Source organism: Empidonax traillii, unplaced genomic scaffold, assembly GCF_003031625.1.
Source record: "Empidonax traillii isolate 1590-97213 ecotype Southwest subspecies unplaced genomic scaffold, ASM303162v1 scaffold4:size3804566, whole genome shotgun sequence".
Lineage (NCBI taxonomy): Eukaryota > Metazoa > Chordata > Aves > Passeriformes > Tyrannidae > Empidonax > Empidonax traillii.
This window is the reverse complement of record NW_020955197.1, coordinates 808,020-829,913: the sequence shown is the minus strand read 5'-3', so window position 1 is coordinate 829,913 and position 21,894 is coordinate 808,020. Positions and strand designations below refer to the sequence as shown.

Below are 21,894 nucleotides of genomic sequence, written 5' to 3'. Positions count from 1 at the left end.
AAACAGAGACTAGATTAGGAAAATGAAAGACTTTTCCTCCTCAAAAGACTTAAAATTGCGATGATTTCAATTACCTTGATAAAATCAGACCTGCCTGTTAGTACCATATTTTCTTTTGTGCTTCTGTAGTGATGATAAATTCTGCATGAAATGAATGTAAATAGTTGTTTATACTTCATTTTACAGCAGCCAGTATGTCACTAAGTCAGCACTTCTCTCCTGAGATTTACAGAATAGGTTTTAGGCTAAATTGCTGGCACATGAGATTTCAGCCAAAGGTTGTTTTCCTTTAACCATTTTTTTCTTTTTCAAATGCCTTGGCTGATTTTAGGTTATTGGAGTCCAATATAATTACTTGTTTAATTGCTTGGAAGAAGTAGAGCTTCCGTAGTTGAAAAATGGCTTATTTTTTTTAAAAATAGCTGAAATCTGGCTTGGGGTTCTCTAGAATGCAATGCGCTATACAATTGTGTAATTTTATCCTCTTAAAAATTCCCTGAATAGCCATTAAATCTTTGGAAACTAGCTAATCTCCAGGATGATGCGATAGTTCTGGCTATTTTCCAGGATTTGCAAGAGGCTATGACAGCTTAACATCATAAGAAAAATGGATTCTAAATCTCTGAAGGACAGGGTCAAAGACTCCAGAACCAGCCTCTCCCTCCAAGAGGTGACACAGAATTGAGAAGAGGATGAAAAATTGACACTAAGAGAGCTTGTGAATAAGGATGGATCAGTTTGATATTAGTCAGTGCAACTTTTAGTTGTGATGTACCAACTTCTGTTATGGTGAAGCACAGCAGTGAAGGGGAAAAAATGTAGGAAAAAAACCCAGAGATTTAATGTGGTAGTTAGTAGAGGAGAGTAAAATAACAAACAAAGCAATAAAATAGGGAAAACTGTAGCCCACATGTTGAGAAGCCAGAGAAAATGCTAAGATATTCAGGATTGTTATTTCTGTCCTGACTACCACTCAATGCCTTAGTGCAGAGGGTATGTATGTCAATTCCAGCCTGCTCTCCTCTCCAGAGGAGGACTGTGATGTGAGTTCCTGTGTGTTCCTGAATCTGTGTAGTCTATCAATCTGTTCTTCTGTATTTTCCCTTGTTACTTAATTGTTTTATTCAATACCAACCAAATCTAGTGCAAAGTGAGCGATCTCAAAGACTATGCAATTCCAGCAAGTTTCATGAAAATTATGTGTTCTTGTGCAAAAAAAAAAAGACAAGAAATTCATTTCAGAAAGGCTCCCAGATGAAGGCAGCACTGCAGCATGAGTCTTTACGAACAGAGACAGCAAAGGATCAGTAAGTAGAAGGATGGGTAGAGGGCAAGAGAAGTCTCTGGAGCCACTGCCACAGGAGATCTCTGCATATTGCACTTTACCCCAAAATGCAATTCACAGAGAACCAGGCATTAGTTCCAGCACTCACAAAGCAGGGAGCTGTGCCTCTGACTCCAGCACACATGTGGAAATTTCTATTGCCTAATCTTAACCCAGCTCAATTAAACATGTTTTTTCTTGGGCACTTGTTTGTTTGTGGTTGTGCGATGCTTTGTTGTTGGTTGTTTGTGGGCTACGTTTTTTGGTTCTGATTTTTTTGTTGTTTTGTTTAGATTTTGGTTTGGTTTGGTTTGGTTTTGAGGTGTGGTGCACAGGGAACAAGTGCACTGCATTTGTGAGCTTGATTTGCCATATCAGCCAAGTACCAGCCAAACACACTAGGATGAGGCAGTTTGCAGGGCAAAATTTTGCCTCTACTCATTAGGGCTAAAGTTAATTTTGGCTAGAATACCAAAATGATTTTACTAAATTTGGTCTTTGGCTTTTCTGGTGAAAATAGATTGCCTCTTCTCTGCCTGATGTGGCTTTGTGAGGGTATGAAAATTCATACCCTGCTTTGTGAGGGTATGAAAATAATATAAAAATAAATATGTATGAAAAGAAAAACATTTCTATGCTGGAAGAGAATCTGGTCTCTTTGGAGATTGTTGCAAGACATATGTTGGTTTACATTACCTTTCCTCTTCTGTACATCTGAAATATGAAATAAATCCCTGAACGTCTACAAACCACAGTAGTGATTGTTTCACATGAGTGCTAAGTAGACATTTGAGAGCTTTAGGGCATTGTGAGTATGCTGAGGACAAGATGCATCTGCTTTCACCCAGATACAGACTTGTGATTCCAGCAGACAAGGATTTGGGAATGATGGGAGGGGAAAAGATTCAATGAGGCTGCAAGACGTTCACCATCTTCTCTTTTCATACTATTTTTTGTCTGGGTTGTCTAGTAGGATGATGATTGTGCAGCCTCCTTCCCTCACGTGTGCCCATTCAATTGCAGCTGTGTTGACCTCTGGGGAAAAAAGAGAAAGAGGTCATTGCCATTGTAAATAGAGGAGCTGAATTTTCATCTCAAAGCCTCAAAAGGAGGCTCAAAGGAGTTGAGGATGCTATCCAGTCCAGCTCACATCCACATCAGTCCTCAGAGACTCCATGGGAATCAGCAGGGCTCCATCAGTGAATTAGATGAGCTCAGGGAAAGAGTGGTAATCTTGGTTTCATGTCTGGACAGCTTGATCTAATCTTGAAACAGAATATTTTATGTATTTAGAGAACAATTGTTTTATACTTCTATGAAGAGAAGAATGTTAGTTGACATTAGTTATTCAGATGTGAAGGAGACATTTTACTTTTAATATATCATGTTGTGTCTATTAAATCTATCAAACAGCTGACTGCAAAACCCTCTCTCTAATTGGCTTGTTTCAAGCTAGCAGCAGTAGAAATTTTACATGATTATGTCTTTTTTGCTAACATTTAAAGGACAAAAGAGAGCAGAAAAGAGGTGTAGAGAATCATTAAGGTTGTTTTAGCATCTTACAGTTTTATTCCAATGGATTTATAAATTTGTTGGTGTAGCAAAAGTAGCTCATGGAATTAACTTCAAGTATCTATAGATGTGAAGTTTGAAAAGAAAGATCTACTTTGAGCCAACCTTGCATAAATACCTAACTCTGTTTCAGAGTTCTACAATGTGGTATTCGAAGGCTTAGATCTCTTAGTGATGATGAATATGTGAGACTGAGGGGGTTTTAATACATAAATATTAAATATATAGTATAGAAACATTATAATAATCGAGGGCATTAACAGTGGTAAACTGGACATTGCCATAAGGAAAATACTTAGGAAATATACTATTCCCAAAGAACAAAAAGCTCAGATGAGAAGCAGCAATTCTGAGAAGGCAAAAATAAACCAGACAGAGTATCCCACACAAGCACAAGCTTAGCCACTTATTAACACATGTGTTATGTGATCTTTCTGTTGAAACTGAGTTTGCTTAGCCAGGTTTCAACTCACAATGGACTGCAAGCTGACTAATAAAGTTTGTAGACAGCCAAATGGACTTTGAAAAGTTTTTGAGTGAGACATTCTTGAAGCTAAAGTTGAGAAATCTTGAAAATACTGGCTTTATTTACTATTGCTTGTGTATGGGAAGTCCACACTCTTCTCATATTCTTTTACCTTAATATAGCCTGTGACTGTTCATCGGTGATCTGTCAAGGTAGACCAGTTAAAACTTGTTTGAAGCCAAGCAACTATCCTGAACTCTTATGTGCTGATTTTATTCTAGGTTTAAGCTTTTTCATCTCTATTATTTATGTTAGTGATGATAATCATGGTTGTGACGGTTGGTTTGAACTGCTGAACCTGAAATTCTTCTGGTTTGACTTTTCACTGAACATCTGTTTTAGCAGTGCTTTTTCCTGTACATTAAGCTTCATCTATGTGCATTTGTAGCACTGTAAATTAGTCAATGAAAAGTAAATAATGTGTCTAGATACTCTTAATTGGTATTTCACAGTCATATTATCAACTCTGTCCTCCCTCTTGTCTTGTCAAAAGCATACACTGGGGAATGGGATTGCTAATGTCATCCCTTGAATTCAGTTTAGGTGATTCTTCTTCTGTGAAGAAATTCCTAAATTTATTGCATGTTGGGTTTTTGTTGGTTTTTTTCTTTTTCATTTTTTCCTCCTGTATCTTTCTTTAAAGAAAACTCTAGTGTATTCCACTATAAGCAGTATGTGTCCCTTGCTTTTAGTGTTCATTCACTTCAAATGGATAAATATGTTCAATTTGTTTTATGTTAAAATAAATTGCATTCTGGGTGTGTAGCTTAATCCCTTCCAGCTTCAGAAGAAAGAGGTCTATACAGTCCTCACTTGCCACTCATAACTGGAGACCTACAACATCAGTATGGTGGATTACTAGTCACTTTCTTTCCTTAAAGCATAATCTAAAACCTTCCTCTGATGACCAGCTTGTTTTTCTTTACACTGCTGACTCTTTCTTGCAGCCTGTGACAAGGATTGAACTTTCCAAATTATGTATTTCAGACGTTGAGAAAGAAAGGACTTAATGGCTGTGACAGTCCAGACCCCGATGCAGACGATTCAGTAGGTCACAGCCCTGAGTCTGAGGACAAGTACAGAAAAATTAATGAAGATATTGATCTAATGATCAGCAGGCAAAGATTATGTGTAAGTATCTGATCTTCCTTTCATTTTTTTTTTACTTTCTGATGTTTCTCTGAACCTGGCAGGCATTGAACAAGAAAGAAAACAAAGGTTGTGAAAGCCCTGATCCTGATTCCTCTTACGCTCTCACCCCACGCACTGAAGAAAAATACAAAAAAATTAATGAAGAATTTGATAATATGATCAAGAGCCATAAAATACCTGTAAGTACCAAAGGTTAGATGGCTGTCTGCTGATAACTGCTGCAGTAACAAACCATAACCCTTTCAGTTCTGGTTTCTTAAAGAAAACATTTCAACTAGAAACAGGCTTTAATAGCCAAATATATAATTAAACACTGTGGTCAGAAAATTTCACACAACATACTTTTCTTCCAAGTCTCTACCTCTGACACACACACAAAGCCTACTATGGGTGAAACCTACAGAAGGAAGTGAAATATACATATACACATTATATTCACTTGATTTACAGAAGTGTTTTACCATACCACTTACCCAAATTATACCTAAAAAGTAACAATGAAAATCTTTCTTTGTGCACAGGCTAGCAAACCCACAGAACACTTTCTGTGGTGATATAGAAAAAGTTATGTAGAACTGAAATTCCTTTATATATAGTAATCAGTGTGTTTTGTGCATGTCACTTCAGTTCTAAAGTGTCTCTGCTAAACTCAGTTTCAGCACTGAAGGGTTACAGCTACTTGCTCGCTGCAGAGAAACAGACTGCATGAGAGCCTAATGGCAGGATTCAGACATGTTTGTGTGTTGGGGTGATTTTACAGCTTTATCAGAGAATTTGCTTTGACCTCATCAGCATTTCTTTAATGCTTTAACATGAGCTAAATTTTGTTTTAACCAAGTCAAAATTTCTAACAATCAGTCATATGCCTTGCCAGATATCTAAGAGAAATAACTCTGCATGTGCTATTTCGTTTGCACAAGACATACAAAGGATAGATACTTTCTGATTATGTTTGAAACTACATTTATAAAGGAAAAAAAAAACACAAAAAGAATGTTTTGAGGTTATGTTTGGTCAGTTTTCCAAATGTGTGTGGAAGACAAAAGACAAAGTCCAAAACCAAAGTTTTACCAAGATCCAAAAAGTCATTCAAATTTGCATAGGTAACTACTTGTTTCTAAAAGAGAAGAGATGATCTGTATGTGTTCATTCATTGCTCCCCCATAAAGGCTGCATGGTTTGCTACTGAAAAGGTTATCTGTATATGCAGAATAAGCAAAGTATCTTCTGTAGTGCTAGTCAGTTGCACATACAAAATCTGACAACTAACATGGGGATACTTCTTTAGAATATGCAGATTCTGACTCATGAAGCGTACACGTTCTTTCCCTTAATTCACACCAGACAGATTTTCACTCAAGGTAATTAAAATCTGAAGTTCTCACATCATGCCCAATATATTTCAGAAAAAAAAAATATTAAGTAATACTTTCCCAGAGACTAGAATGGCACCAAATTAATATTTGGAATGGCTGGTTAAGTATGTCCAATGTGTATATAAAATATCAGGGAGAAAGACATATATATTCCACCTTTTTTACCTCCATTTTTAATTGCTTCTTTTGCAAAGCTGTTTTTCTCAGAAAGAAAAGCTCTAAAGCTGTCACCATGAATTTGGTTTCTGAGGGTGGAACTCAGTTTGACAAACGATGACTGTAGCATTTAAGGAGACTGTTATAAGCTGGAATGCTTAACCCTTTTTCACATCAGAATCTCACCAGTAGTGATTCTTTCATTCCTTTCCTCTTTCAAGGATGAGTTTTGCCTTTTTCAAATCAAACTGACAGAATTTTCACCAAACTACTTTTCTACCTTAAAAAAGTGTTTGAGATGATCCTTCAGCACCTCTGTTTATCTCATGCTACCCCTGTTTTTGTTCCAGCAAAGCAGCAGGTGTTATAATCATCTGAAATCTTAGGACACGAAAAAGAACCTAAACTTGGAAAGGACCCTTATTCCTGTGGTAGTGAAATCTGTCACTTTCTTTATCTCCATAAGCATTTGGTAAATTGTCTTTTCTATAAAACCAGGAAACTTATAGGAATTAGGAACAACACAGTTAATCCAAATGGTATCCATCAGTTTTGACCTCCCAAAATTAATGGAATTTCCCTATGATTGCTTTAATTAAATTAAATCTTTTGATGTCAAATATAGTCCTCCTTCAGCAATTACCTTGGTGATTTAGGGCATAATGTAACTTCCTACTTTCAGGGATGTTACAAGGTAAGGTATATTAATCGTTTTGTGAAATTACGTCAGAGGTGTTTCAGAGATACAGAACTGCAGTGTTAGCATTTTTTTTTTTTTCACTTAAGACAGAATATCCCTTCTCTGGATACTTCCCGTGCAGAAATCAAGGTCTGTGTCCTTCAGACAGTCTACTTACCTCAAAAGGAAGAATCAGTAGATACTCTCCCCTAATTCAATAGGGACTCCTTCTTGTGGCATAAGCTGAGATGTAATGGGCAAGATGGTGCTCACAACTAGTACATAATGGAAATTTGTAACTATCTGATTTATATATAAATATCATATATTGTATATATTATTGTATACAATAATACCCTTAACTGTACAGATCATTATAACCTAGTAAGGGAAGTTATACTCACTTACTTTTGATCCTCAAAGGTAGCCAAGAAAGTTGAGGGGAAGAAAGTAAATTAAACAAAAAGTCAGCAACTTTCTAAATCACAACTTACAAAATATATAAAACAATGCATTGCCTCTGCCTGGTCTTGTAACATAGTAAAGCTGCTGCCAAATGAAAACAACATCAGCTTTTGCTCCTAAGAGCTAAGACCAATAATGTTTCCTCGGATAATTTTCTGGGGATATTGTTCTAAACCATCTGATAATAATTAGACATTTATTTGTAGATTTCATAAGAGTGATGAAAGCAGAGGAGACAGAAATAATCCACTAGAAGGGAGCTATAAGTATCTCTGTCTCTAAATAAATGAAGGCCTGGTTGAACATAGGAGTTATAAAACCAATATTTAACACAGAATGTTTAGTCCATTAATTTCCAAAGGGTTTGAGTGTCCAACATTTTCCTTTGCACCATGTACCACAGATTTGGAATGCACATCTTTACACAATGTGGTATTGTCTCCAGTGAGCCATCTGCCCCCTTTGGCAGTTGTGTCCAAAGGAGAAAAGACAGAGGGAGGGGGGGAAAAAAAAAAAAGGCAAAATGTGACAAACTACACACACATTACAGTAAGGCTTTGCCTATGTCAGAAAATTAGCAAATGGCAAAGAACATAGTGAGGCAACGGGAGGTGCTTATCTCTATGCTGAATGCTTTGAACTGTCTCTGGCATTCTTTTAGAACCAGCCAAATTACATTCTCTCAGACAATTTCTTAGCTCTGTTTGGTTGTTGGCCTGGGACAGGAACAATTCCCAATTGTCGCTTTATATGTAGTCATGACTTTTTTGAGGTTGAGAAAGTTTAATGGTATGGACGTGAACTGCTCTGTGACCTCAGATGGCCTCAGCTCCTCTCTAGTTCCTACTAATATAGATATTACGCAAGTGCATCAGAAGCTTTAATGTCCATCAGGCCTGGCTGAAATCGATATGCCCTGTGACTTACTACCAGGAATGACTAGGGAATCTGCAGGAGGCTGCGGTTCTTGGTGAAGGATTTAAAAAACTGTAATAAATTTGAACAAACAGAGCAAACTGTAGCTAGAGACTTACTGTTTTATACTAGTGTTTATCCAGTAAAACCTCTCTTCCTAACTTTTGACTATGGAGGAGAAGAAATAAAAAGTACTATATTTCAGTTACAGTGTGTACAGTGTTGCAAATCAAAGAGCAAAATTACTTTTCCCTGAAAAAATTGCCTATGAAGTGCCTGTAAATAGATGTAAGTAGACCCAGATAGTAGGTAAAAATGAAATCATTACTCCAGAAATTAATTCAATACAGAAATTCAATTCAATAATTCAATACAGAAACTAATTCAACTTGTTTAAAAAAATATTTTTAAAATGACAAAATAAAAGCTAAGAAACTGTTCACGTGACTACAGAGATCTGCAGCTCCAAGAGCACCCAAGACTGGAGCTCTTTTGTCCTGCACTGATGTAGAAAAAGAAGAATCTGACTCTTGATGGGTTTGTTTTGAACATGGAAGGGAGAGTATAATGGTGAAAGCAGACCAGCTCGTTGAGGTCTGGCAAGACCTTTGGTTTTGAATTTGTATCAGTGTTTTAGTTTTCAATTTGTATCAGTGTTTTAGGTTAGGTAACTCAACAGAAATTTTGATAAGAAAAAGATGTTAGAGACCATAATAGTCTCTACCCAGGCTCAGAGGGCAGATTTCACAGATCTTGTGACACAGGTGAAGATGACGTTCTGCAAAGTGCTCTCCAATGGGTGACAATCTGATGTGGACTGACACTCAAGCAGGCAGGATCATGGCTTCAAAGCCACCAGGCAGAAAGAGTTCCATCACAACCCCGAACATTGAAAGAATCAGAAATTCCATGTTGGCTTATTCATGTCTCATGTCAGGCTGGAGGAGGAGCTAAGACATGAGGAACTATTCACATCCTAATATGAATTCACTGGCTAAAACTTTCTAAAAAGGCAGTAACCAGTAGCAGCACCTAACTTTGAGCTCCAGGAGCAGTCACATGCTTTTGATTTAAATAGGGTTTAGGAACCTCTTGGGTCCTTCTGTGGCCAGTGAAAAGAATGTCTTGCTTCAAAGCATACCTTCATCTGATAAAGTGCTTCAGATTATGCTTTAGGAACCTATTTCCAAGGAGTCTTGACCTCAGTCACAAGTATGTAGATTATCTGTAGGTTCTTACTTCTGTAGATTAGATGTAGAACACGTGGATTCCCCAAACACCTCACCTTCCTTTCCCTCCTCTACTTCCACCAATCAGCTCTGTGGAAAATACAGCCCTTGGAGTGTGTTTCAGCTTCTCAGCAGAGGGAAGCAAGTTCCTTCATGAAGCCTCCAGGCTGGGGAGCAGAGCCAGCAGATCCATCTACTCAACCACTGTTGCTATGGCCAGCTCTCATAAAAACCAGGCCACAGGCTACACAGAGAATATCAAAGCTAAATTAACACCTTCAAATAATTCCCAAGGCATGTGTAATGTATCCTTCACATCATACCCTGAACTAAAATCTTGCTCTGTGTTTCAGTGGTTGAGTAAAATGATTCCTCTATATTTATAGCAAAATTTTGTCTGCTTCTAGAAAGGGGAGAGGTTAAAAAAAAAACAAACCACAGCCAACCTTAATAGATAACTGTAATTTGATGGCTAGTGCTGTAATACAGAGGGCACAGCCAACAGTCCTTGCCAGAGAAGAGACGTGTGGGTGGTACAAGGTCAGGCAGGGTGCCTCTGTTGCCTTGCAAGCAAATGATGTGTCCAGCTCTCCACATACTCCCTCTAGGTCCTTGAAAACTTACGAGTACTATCAGCTACCAATAATAAAGTCAAAACCTCTGATTTTCTCCCTCAGAGTAGGTTACAAGACTCCTCAAAAGAATTTTTGGATGCGTTTAAGCTCTTCAAGCTTATAAGATTTATAAATGGCAAATTGAGGGGTACTGAGTTTGCATTCAGGTATTGAATATTTAAAATGCTTTCAGGTAATTATGAAAACATGCTCTGTCAAAAAGCAAGAAATTAATTACTTTAAAAACAAATTAAATATGGATTTCTAATATAGTTATAATCTTTATAGAAATTCAAGCAAGCACTACCTGAGAAAACCCCAGCCAAAAAACTGACAACCAACCAAGGAAACTTGAATTGGACTTTCTCAGAACCTATTGAAAATTAGATACTGCATCTCCTCATACCCTCTATCAGAGTGGTATTTGGTTCATTTTTGAAAGGGATTCTTGCAAAAAAAAAAATGCCTTCCCTTTTTTATTCCAACCCTTCTAATTTTTCTCTATGCAATGAAGTCATCATAATCATTTACCTTTGGTCTTGCAGTCATCTGTGCCACTAGATTAAGGTATCATAAGTGAACAATTATGACCTCACAGAATTAAAGAAGAAAAAAAATTAGGCTGCAAAAGTAGAGGTTTGTTTTAAAAAACAAAAAAAAAAAAAAAAAAAAAAACCCCTAAAGAAAAAAAAATAATATCTTTCCAGTTCTTAAAAAGTAAATGTTCAATCTGCATTGAAGGAAGATGGGATCATGATTTGAAAAATCATATTTAAAAGTCTTGAAAAAATCACATTTAAAAGCTCTTTTGAAACTCTTCTCTTGAGTCCTGCAGAGGGAGGCGAGCCTAAATATTCTAACCACCAACTACAGAATATTTTAACCACCAACTACAGAATATTTGAACTAAATATAGAGTAACTGTACTTGAAGGCTGTTGTGCTTCTGTACTATTCTCGTCTCTGTTTTCCTTTTTTTGCTTGTACAGGCTGTTCCACCACCAAACTTTGAGATGCCAGTTTCTATCCCAGTGTCCAACCACAACAGTTTGGTATACAGTAACCCAGTCAGCTCACTGGGAAACCCCAACCTTTTGCCGCTGGCTCATCCTTCTTTGCAAAGAAATAGCATGTCTCCTGGCGTGACTCATCGGCCTCCGAGTGCAGGTAACACAGGTAGGCTCTGTTCCGTCCCATCCCTTCAAGTGCTTTATTATCAACTGCTTGCATGTCTTCAATCACTTTAAACTGTTCTCTGAGAAACAAGAAACTCTATCTTTACCAGTCATAACAATTTGTCCAAAGTTACTGTGTTGAAAAAAAAATTGAAAAAAGAGCCAAAGGGGTTTCTATTCCCAATTTAGAAAATTTAAAATAAATTAAAAAAAATATTCTAGAAAAAGCTGAATATTCACTAAGATTAAAGGAAGTCAATAAAGGATAAAAGGGCAGACAACTTGCTGTTTCATAAAAAGGCAGCTTTTCTACTTAATTCGTACAAGAACTCCCTATACCATAAAATGTAAGAGGGCAGGGAAGAAAATATAGCCAATGCAAACAAGTTGAAGCAAGTAAATTAGGACACTCTTTACTTAAATAATCAGTCTAGAGGCTAAAATCAGAATGTATTATTACTTATTCATTCACAAGTTACTTGATGGGTTAATGTTAGTTGAGCTCTGTACTTGAGTGCCTTGTATAGCAAGGTTATGCTTTATTCTGGTGATGATGAGGGCTCACCTCTGAATAGGATAAATGGGGACTAGGTTGTTTCAATCTGTCTGGCTGCAGCAATATCAAGACCCTTAAGTATATCACATTCAAAGAGCCATTTGAAGCCTCCAAGTGCAAAGAGAAGTTTTAAATATACTTACTGTGAATGTCTATAAAAGGGCAAGGAAGTTAAAATACTGATATGTATCTTCAGAATTACATTCTTGTCTAGCAACCTTCAGCCTCTTCCTTCCAATCCTATGTGAAAGCCTTCACTTTTCTGACTAACATTCCACTAAAGATAGATTTCACTGAAGGACTACTGTACATAACATTCACGCATAATTTTTCATATGCTGAGGAAGTACGAAAATTTTTAAAAAATAAAGAATAAAATGTTATGTACTGCATATTTTTGTTTATCCTTGAAAGGCAAGTGTGTCAGACAGGTAACATTAAACATTATGATTTTATGGCTATGATCTGATTCAGTGCCTGTTGAAGTCAGAGGAAAGAACTAGTGGGTACTGGAGCAGACTGTTTGAAGGTTGAGAAAATGTTTTGAATATTTGTGTGTTATAATTTATTGTGCTCATTTATAGTATTTCATTTCAACCCCCTAGGTGGCCTGATGGGTGGGGACCTCACAACCGGTGCAGGCACCAGTGCAGGTAAAGAGAAAAGAATTTAGTTCTTTAAGTGAATAAAGGACTTACTTCAAAGGCTGAGGCCTAAAATAGCTCCATATTGGAGTTGATACATTAGAAATTGATTGGCATCGGTTTAATTCTCCCACCTGGGTGGTGGGGAGTTGGTACTTGTGCTTCTCTTATTAAAAGAAAAAGGCATGTTTTCCAGCAGGGTCAAAAATCTTGCAACTCAACAAATTCCACAGACACCAATATCTGGTTTGTTTCACATCAGCCTTTCCACACAAACTTTTGGGTACATTGCATACCCCTGTTCAAGCAAATCTCCCAGTGGAGTCAGTATCAGAAACCGTGATCCTTTTTGAGTCACAGGGAGTTTTTCCTTTGACTTTAGTTGAATTGGGGTTTCATTTTATGAATTTAAGCTTGAGTAAAGATTTCAGTATTGAGTTTCTCATTAGACCTCAATGAACTGAGTGCAGATTTGATTTCAAGCCCTTGCTCCAAGACCATTGCTAGTCAGCAAAATCTGTTAGCATTTACTTAAATAATCAGTAATTAACTTCAGTTTTATGTATTTGCTTAAGTGCTTTGGTACACAACAGGAAAAGGATTTTTAAAATACCCAGGCAGAGGAAAAGATTAACCCTTTTAGTTCTGCTCCCATAGAACTAATGAGAACTGTACTTGCTAAGGTCTACGTTATCAAATCGATGTTGTCAAAGTAGTCCCCTTTGCTCAGTAAACTCAGTGGTTTGTTAGCAATGTCAGCAGTGTTGCATTATGACAAATACGGATTACAAAAGACAATGGCAAGATTACTTTTGCAGTTTTAGAAGTACACATGTATGTTAAAAGAAAACAAGTTGAGTGATAAAACATTCAATTTTACTGGGTTAACTGCTCTCAAAGAGAACTGTATGGAAAAACAGTTGGAAGATTCATTTTGTGCTCTATAAACCAAGGCTGCTATATGTGGCAATTCCAACATTGTCTCTCAAAATTACTTATAAAGAAATTTTGGATATAGTGATTTTTTTCCTCTCCTTTGGCTCTCCTCAAGTCCCACACACCTCTTATCTTCACTCATGGATGAATCAGAGATGTTTGTGTGATGCATCCATAGCAAAATTGTAACTGCAGAGTACTGTATTAGAAAGGCACTTTAAACACACGCTAAAGCTTTGAGGGGTCATTTTGTATTAATTTAGAAGTAGGGAAGTCAGACCACAGGAACTTTGCTATTAGTCTCCTTTGTTTTCTAAAGAGAGAAAGCATGATAGAAAATTATAGATTTGTTCATTATCTCCTGTTAGCCTGCGAAACACAGCCAAAGGCAAATTCATTCTGGCAGTGTTCGCATTTCATCTTTCCTTCTGAGCTCGAGTAGAAACTTCAGGAACGGCGGCACAGGAACTGGGATAGGAATCGATCTCCCTATTAAGGGGCTCCCTCTTCTGGCTTATTTAGAAATATCATCGCCTGGTCTCTGGTCTCGCGTTCCTTTAAATAGACGCTGGAAAGCAATTAGTAAAGAAGGCAATGTTATCTTTTAAAACAGGCGCATACAAAAATTAAGGTTCACCTACGTGTGCATTTGTCTTTAAAAGCCTTGTGCTTAATAAAATATGTATATCAATATACCAGTTGAAAATTTATATTCTTTCTAAATATACTCTTTTTCCTTGGAAATATATTAAAAACATATATAAGCATAGGGAGGCAGATTGCTTGATTATTTACTCACAAATTAAGGATTTGCATTTCTGGCACACTGCGTTATGCATTAAGCTCTCAAGCAATGTAACTTTGGAGTAGGCAATTGATTTGAGGGGCATATTTACGAGGGACATTGCTAGGAATACATCATAAATATTTAATCGCATGAATAGTCTTTGTTCTTTATCTGGCAATAAGTGCCTTAAACACCATGAAAGAAGTGTTTTCTAAATCTCTTCAATGCAGAACAGTAGGAAGAATTTGATACAGGGCTGAAGAAGGATGGAAAGGTCACTGTAAGGTTGAATCCTCTGTCTTAGTTGCATCATTCCACAACAGCACTGTTTTGGACAGTCCTCTTTCTTTAGGGGGACTAAACAAAGAAGAATAAACATCAAAAGTTCTCTTTGTTCATCATTTTTCACAAGAACAGAGGAACAGAGACCTCTATGTTTTCTTCTAATTGGCATAGTAGAAGCTGGTAGCATGATCATGTGCCTTAATCTGTTCGGGTTCATGTTTCTAGACAAATTAGAACATTATTAATTTGCATTTTTCCGCAATGCTCAAAAATAGCATATATTCAAAATAATATACTCCAAGAAGAGTCTAAACAGTTTCATTTCTGCCATTATAAAATGAAACTACTTTTTATTACTAATACCAGGCCTTACTTTCTTCACTCCTTCAACAAATTACATTATAACAAATTGCATTATGATTGCAATATCAGAAATGAAAAGAGATTATTTAAGCCCATGTTTGGATTATTTCAAGAATTAACCCTGGAATCATCCACAATTTACCTTGGGAGTCAACCCAAGACAGAAATAGAACTTAAAAAGCTGACTACTTTTTTATTATCTTACACAACTAATTACCGTCAGTGGTATTTTTGAGTTGAACCAACGTTATCTCGGGTTTGTTAGAGTAAATTTGTTCTTAACACTGATTGAATAGTTTCTGTCATGTGATAGTAGCAATTGCCAATAAAACCTGAGTGAACTTCACATTTTGTAACATTACTAAATTATAAACACAGCAATGTCCTTGGCAGTACTCTCTCAAGCCAGTGGCTTTTGGTTGAACTTTTTGGATACAAATTGGCATGCTCTAAAACCATTCTAGCTTACTCTATAACTAATATGAAGACTGATTTGTGTACCTGTTTGCATCACAGACTGTGTGAAGTTCTTTTAATTTCTAGAGAGTGTATTCATTAACAAAACAACTTAACAGTCCCTTGACCAGGAATAAATAATGTTGATGAAGATTTAGTACTGTAAATTATCTGAACTCAATTTTTATTCAGTGGCTCATTATTTATGTTGAAAGTTTGATAAAAGATTAAAACTTATAAAATATTTCAAAAGTTTTAAAATAGAACAGTATTGGGGGATGTCTTTCTTCGGATCTGTGCTTCTAACTTTTGATTTTCCGATTAAATTCTATTTTTAAGTTGAATTTTGGTTTTCATTTTTATATCTTTTTCCAATTAAGACATTTTAGAATTAAATTTTCTTTTGAAAGGAATGGAATCCTAAATAGACACCATTACTATATGCTTAAGACTACTATAAATAATAAAATCAAAAGAAAAATTCCGTCTCAAGTTTTAAATACAGGATGGGTATAAAATAAAATATTTACTTGCTATAACTGTTTCTTTCTGTAATTTTTTGTTTCCCTATTTGATTTTTCTACTACCTCCATCTTGACGTTAATATTAAACCAAAGGACCAATTTAGTCAAAAGTACTTGAGACTCTACAAATCCTTCCAGAGGAACTAAGGGCTTGCTCTCTTTTGATCTGGCATCCTCAAACTACATTTAATGCAGTTCTTAAAAAAAACTAGAAACTGGAAAGATCATCAATGAATGCATTTTGAAAAATTCCTCCTATGTCTCTTTAATAACTGAATCCTGTATTTACCTATAAATCAAGAGCTAGTAATTTCCTTCTGAAAATTAACCTTAAGCTAACAACTGCCTTCTCAACTTCTGAGGGCTGAGGTCCTGAAATGCCAGTCAGGATCATAATTTTGTAGTGTTTTTCTTCTCATTATTCTTTTCTTGGAATATACTCACTGCAGGTGAAGGCATTACACATTTAACTAGTATTTTAAGACACATAGTAACATATGTAATAGTAAGAGTTTTTAACTTATAAGCCTTCAGGGCAGAGGCAATCTGGATGGTGTCTTCTCAAAAAAGAGTGGTTTCCTAAAAAGAAGCAATCTGCCCAAATAAGCCAACCAGCAGCACCAAAACAAGCAAGACTTTCAAAGTCATCTAGCTGCAATAATGTCTTTTGAAACTATAAACATAAATAAGAAATCTAATAATAATTAAAAAAAAAAAAAAAGTAAAAGGCTACCTAAATATTCTCCACTGTACCCTGAAATCATGCTTGGCATAGTCAAAAGAAGTTTGGGCTACAAGTGTGGAATGTGTTAAATAAATAAGTTAGCTTGGAACAATGATTCTCAAACCACAGTTTATGGGCAGCCTGCTAGGACTGGGTTTGCCAGGGAGAGCATGATGGGTTGTTGCCTGTTCCTTATTATTTGATGAGTGCACTAGCCCACAGACTTCTGATCCAAAGATTAGGCAAAATGTGGTACAGAAGCATAGTGAACAATAGTTTTAGTCCAAGGAAGCTTACAGTCCCAAAGAATACTCATTCATAACAGAGCTGTGATGCAATAGTGCCAAATCAAAATAAGAAGAATTCATAAATTGGCTGGTTGACTTAAAACTATGGAGGGGGATGATAAATGAAAAACGTAGCAGCTCTCTTCTTCTCTTTTTCCACTTGTATTATGCCATTAGGTGTTCCTTTTCCCAGCTTTCCTCAATATAAAGAGTATATATATATATATATATATATATATATACTTCTGTTTCTTCAGTATTTTAAGGGACGTACCTACAGGTAGGAGGTTTTGATAAAGCAGGAAGAGCACTAGAACTTGACAGGTCTAATAGTAGGAAGACAATAGTCTATCCAATGGTACTTGAATTTCATACCTATATAGGGAGGCAACACAGGCCTTTCCAAATTTAACTCCTATTTCTGCCCTGAGCAACTGTTTTATATAGTTTATCATACATGTGAAAATCACAACATATTTGAAAGGATAAATGCTGCTGTCCATGTAATAGTAAAAAAAAAAAAAAAACAACCTTGCAGTGGGTGTCATATGCAAAGATAAGCATGTATCTTCAGCTAACTCATGTGACTTCTTACCAAAGAAGAGATCCAAGCAAGCTCATTCTCAGAAGACATCAGTGAAAATCTGTGAAAGTTCAGCCTTGGTTAGGTTTCCACAAGTTGTGTAAGTGTTGACTTAGTAATTTATTTAGTTATTCTCTGTCTCTTCATTGCTCTAATCAACCATGTCTCAATATTTGTATTTATAAAAAGATAGCTTGAAAGAACTGAAAGGGAGGAAGCCCTGAGTTCACATGTAATGAACAATTAAGTGAGTCATACAAACTGGTTCTTTCTAAGTGGGATTTTAAAGACAGGCATGATTGACTTCCTTTATGACACAAAGCTTCAAATGTTCCTCAAGACTAATTTGGATTCTTTAGATAAAATCCTTTTTCTATTGAAGTCTGGGGGAATTTTATGCTTTCCTTAACTGAGACAGGAATTTTACTGTTTTTTCTGTCTGTGCATTCTTGCTCACTAAGACATCACGCTGTCTTCTGTTGCAATCCATACACTTGTTCAAATTCAGAAAGCAGAAGAAGGCATTGCAAATTAACAAACATCTTGGATTTCATGCTTGCCTTGAATCCTGAAAGGGATAGTTGATGCCTCCTGGATCTGGAATGCAGCAATGACTTTGCAGTGAAAAAGCAAGCAACAAAATTCTTTTAAGCTCTTGAAACTGTGACTGCAGCTACTCATGGAAGCTCCTGACAGATTCAAGTTAACATGACCCTAACTTTTTAACTTTTAGCATGATTCCTCAATTAAGATATTGAATCCATAAATTCCATTTGTTTTCCAAATCTCTTATGAACTGATTTTTCCTTTGTTAACAGTTGGAGCAGTCTCCCAAGTAATAAAAGCCAAAGGAGACAGAGATAGGTTAGGTACTGGTCTTTTCTTTGCACTGCTTAAATTTCAAACCAAATCTAACTAGTATTATGTATGTGCAAAACACTTTATTTTTGCCTGCATATTCAAAAAAAAAAAAAAAAAAAAAAACAAGCAGAAAGGTTAACAATTAACAATTATTTCTAAAATTTCTTACAGGAAGCAAGAAAATAAATTTTCAAATAAGGTCTTCTGTTTATAATTTGAATTATTCTCCTCTTGAAATATTTTTCATTGATAAGGCAGTTTTCTCAACATGGCAATTGATTTCAAATAGCCCAAAAAGGAAATTATGTGTCATCAGCAAATAATTTGTTAAAAGCAGACAATTGACAAAAAGGTTATAGCTTTAAACTGAAGGAGGGCAGATTTAGATTAGTTATTAGGAAGAAATTCTTAACTGTGAGGGTGGTGATGCACTGGAACAAGTTGCCAGAAAAGCTGTGGATGCTCCATCCTTGGAAGCCTTCAAGGCCAGATTGGATGGGGCTTTGAGCAGCTTCTAGTGAAAGGTGTCCTTACCCATGGCAGGGCGTTTGGAACTAATTATCTTTAAGGTCCCTTCCAGCCCAAACCATTCTGTGATTCTATCATGTGATTTGTAAAAGTCTCTCACAGGCAGTCAGAAAAGATAAGTCCTCTACTCTTCTCAGGCTTGTATTTTTCTCCTATAGAGCTCCAGCAAATATTATATTTTTCAACAATATAGTTTCTTCTCTGACATGACACATTCTAGTTTTTTTAATTATTGTAACTCAGGATCAACCCATACACCAAAAAAAAAAAAAAAAAAAAAAAAACCAGAACCTGTTTATTTTTTGCATAAACAGAACTAGACTGAAGTATCTTTTCAGCTAGCACACTTGTAAGAGGGCAGCTAGGTCCTGCAAACATATTTTGGAAAGGGTGTTATCTTGGACCAGTAAGGGTCAGATAGGAATTGTGCACATTTTAAGAGACCAGGTCTATGCCAGTAACTGCAAGAAAAGCTGTGATGCAAGCTGAGTTTCAGTTTACTATGGGAAACCACCCTCAATATCTGATGTTGGCCTCTCCTACTAGACTAAACTGTAGTGCGGAAGATCAGTGTATTTCTAGTGCAGAGCATGGACTAACATTGCAGATGTGAACAGTGAATAAGGAGAGACCATTGCCCGAGGTCTGGGATGTTGCAGTGTGCCAGCTCCTCGTGGTAGCAGATATAACACCAGTAGCAGGTGCAAGATAGCTGTTTTACCATGGTAAGATACTTCTAAATGACTCTGATCCCTGACATTTTGTTTGGACCTTACAAAACTGTAACACAAGAATATATTCCTGTTGTTCATTGTGCAGTGCCCGCAAGTCTAAACTACAGGCTTATAATATTTATAAAGCACAAGACTGAGGACTCCTGTCCTTAAGTGTAATTGCCTTAAGTGATTTTTCTCAATAATTACAACTTAGTTACTGTGCTGATTAGGTGAAGCTTCAAGCCAAATAAGATGCTGAGATGAGCATAGCTATTGATAAATAATGGTGTTAGAACAAAATAGTACTGTGGAATTTGAAATAAATCAATCAATACAATCAGAAGTAAAGATACAGGAAAGATACTGTTTCTATATGAAAGCTGTATGATATGAGATTCCTGAAATTAGGTGCCATTAAAGAATTATGAAAGCACATAGTACTATGGTGTCCTATGCAATGATCGAACATTATATCATAAACACAATGACAATAGTAACTGTACTGCAAGTTTAAAAAAATACAAACAGGGCCTGGACTTGAATCATCTATTGCCCTGTTTCCTTGCTGAGGAAAAAAAAAAAAAAAAAAAAAAGAGGAATGGTGATCATTGAAGAGGAAGAAATAGCGTTATCCCTTCTCTTAGTGTATAATTTTTTGCCACAGACCCTCACCGCCTGTGACATACACCCCTATTCCAAAGGCTGCAATGAGGGAGTCCATGATGTGCTGAAATATCTTCCTGCCACTTGGGAAAACTAATTGCAATGAGAAATGTTTTGAAGCATTTCTCACAGTTCCTTGTGTGGGTAGTCACAAGCTAATTCGAGACAGTCAGGTGCCACCTTTGCATTTATTTTATTAAGGTGTGAACTCCTAAAGTGGGAGAATAGTTAGTGCTTGAACTAATTTAGAAACATTTAAATATGGCTCTTTTTATAACATTAAAAGCTAACTGCAGGGTTGGTGATCAGGCTAGCTTCCCATGCACTTGACTCAGCAGTAAAGTATTTGCACGCAGGTGTACTGGTCTGAGATGTGCAAGTCAGGTTTATGTTTTCATGGTCTTTAATCCTCCATCTAAATAAACTCATTTATTTCTCTATTCAGCTGAAAAATTGTCTTCGATTTTTAGCCTCCCAGATTTGGACATGTCCTTAGATTTTCAGGAATGTATTTTGTATGTTTTTTCACTGTCAAGTGGCCAAAGAGCCACTTTTTTGCTTTCAGCCTCTGCCTGAGAAGCATCATCTCTGTCCAGAATGAAATCTGAGCCCAGTTGCTGCCGTATGGGAGAAAAGTGACCTTTTGCAACAATAGTTATGTGCACCAGCGAACACTCCACATACAGTAGCTTATCAGGATGTTCCAGTTTTTACATGCAGTCACCCACAGGTTAGAAATAATTTTGGCTAGATCATTCGTGTTTACAGTTCACTAAGGTAGCCAGCAGTACTCAATATGAAGATTTTATAAGGAGAGTTAATTCTTACATGAGGAACATGCCACCAGGACATGCTGGGGTCAGGGAGTAGCTGGAGTCCTGGAACAGCAGAGATTCCTGGGGGTGAAGAACTGGGCTTCACAGGCAGGATGCATTCCACTTCCTCAGCCAGGGAGCAGGGACAGGGAGAGGGAAACCCCAGTCAGACCCAGACCCAGGCATCAGGCACCTCCTTGGGGATGGCAATAGAACAGAGCATTAGCCTATGGATGGGTGTCTGGTGAGGCAAACCATTAGACTGTTTAAAGGACTATTAATGGCACTAAATACAACATTTAGCAGTAAGACACATGCAATCTCAATGTGTACCTTAAGTACTTGAACCAGCAAAGGGGCACAGCAAAACTGAATAATGTGAACCACAAAACAGGGAAGTCACTTTCTTCATAATATCCTACAAATATAAGGAAATCATACACAGAATTTTCCTTGGAAAATTTGAAGAGACTCTTTACCACCCCTGCAATGGAAGCACTGGAGATTTTCTTGATTTCCAAAATGAGAACTCACCCAGAATAATTAAATGGGATGCACAATCTGACCTTTAGCTTTGTGCAGTCCCAGTGCAGGTGGCAAGAAGTTCCCATTGACAGTTATGCAACCTGCATGGCAAGAATGGGTGACTGGAGAGAGACAGCTTAGTCGTACATTGCTGTAGAAATCTCTGCCTTCTTATTTACTCTGTTTCTAAATGGTCAGTCCTAAAACTAGCAAAAAGGGTTTGAGATAGTTTTGTCCTCTTTCTCCTCGCATTCTTCCAAATGCCTATGTGTTCTCCAAACTACCATCCTATTTCAGCTCAAAAAGCAGCTGATACTTCACAGGATTCCTGAGAATTCTTTCATCGAAACTCAGTAGATTTTGTGTGAGTTGACTGTCTGAGTTGACTCCCTGTAATTCAGTAAAGAATTAGTTCAGTGTTGTGGGAATGGGGAGTTAATTTAACATAAAGATTTCCTT

The 21,894-nt window shown here is 36.7% G+C and overlaps 1 protein-coding gene across 21 annotated transcripts in view; it reads left to right on the top strand.

Moving 5' to 3' along the window:
• MEF2C (myocyte enhancer factor 2C) overlaps positions 1–21,894 on the top strand; it is a 136,189-nt gene that overhangs the window by 94,424 nt on the left and 19,871 nt on the right. For 9 of the 21 annotated variants that reach the window (XM_027877707.1, XM_027911693.1, XM_027877762.1 and 6 more), the window contains 4 exons: positions 4,410–4,469; positions 4,616–4,753; positions 10,997–11,183; positions 12,344–12,391. In XM_027877707.1, the coding sequence (XP_027733508.1) occupies positions 4,410–4,469; positions 4,616–4,753; positions 10,997–11,183; positions 12,344–12,391 (433 nt within the window). Of the gene's footprint in view, positions 1–4,409; positions 4,554–4,615; positions 4,754–10,996; positions 11,184–12,343; positions 12,392–21,894 lie in introns of all 21 variants that reach the window. The other 12 variants (XM_027877771.1, XM_027877853.1, XM_027877810.1 and 9 more) reach the window with 5 other exon arrangements.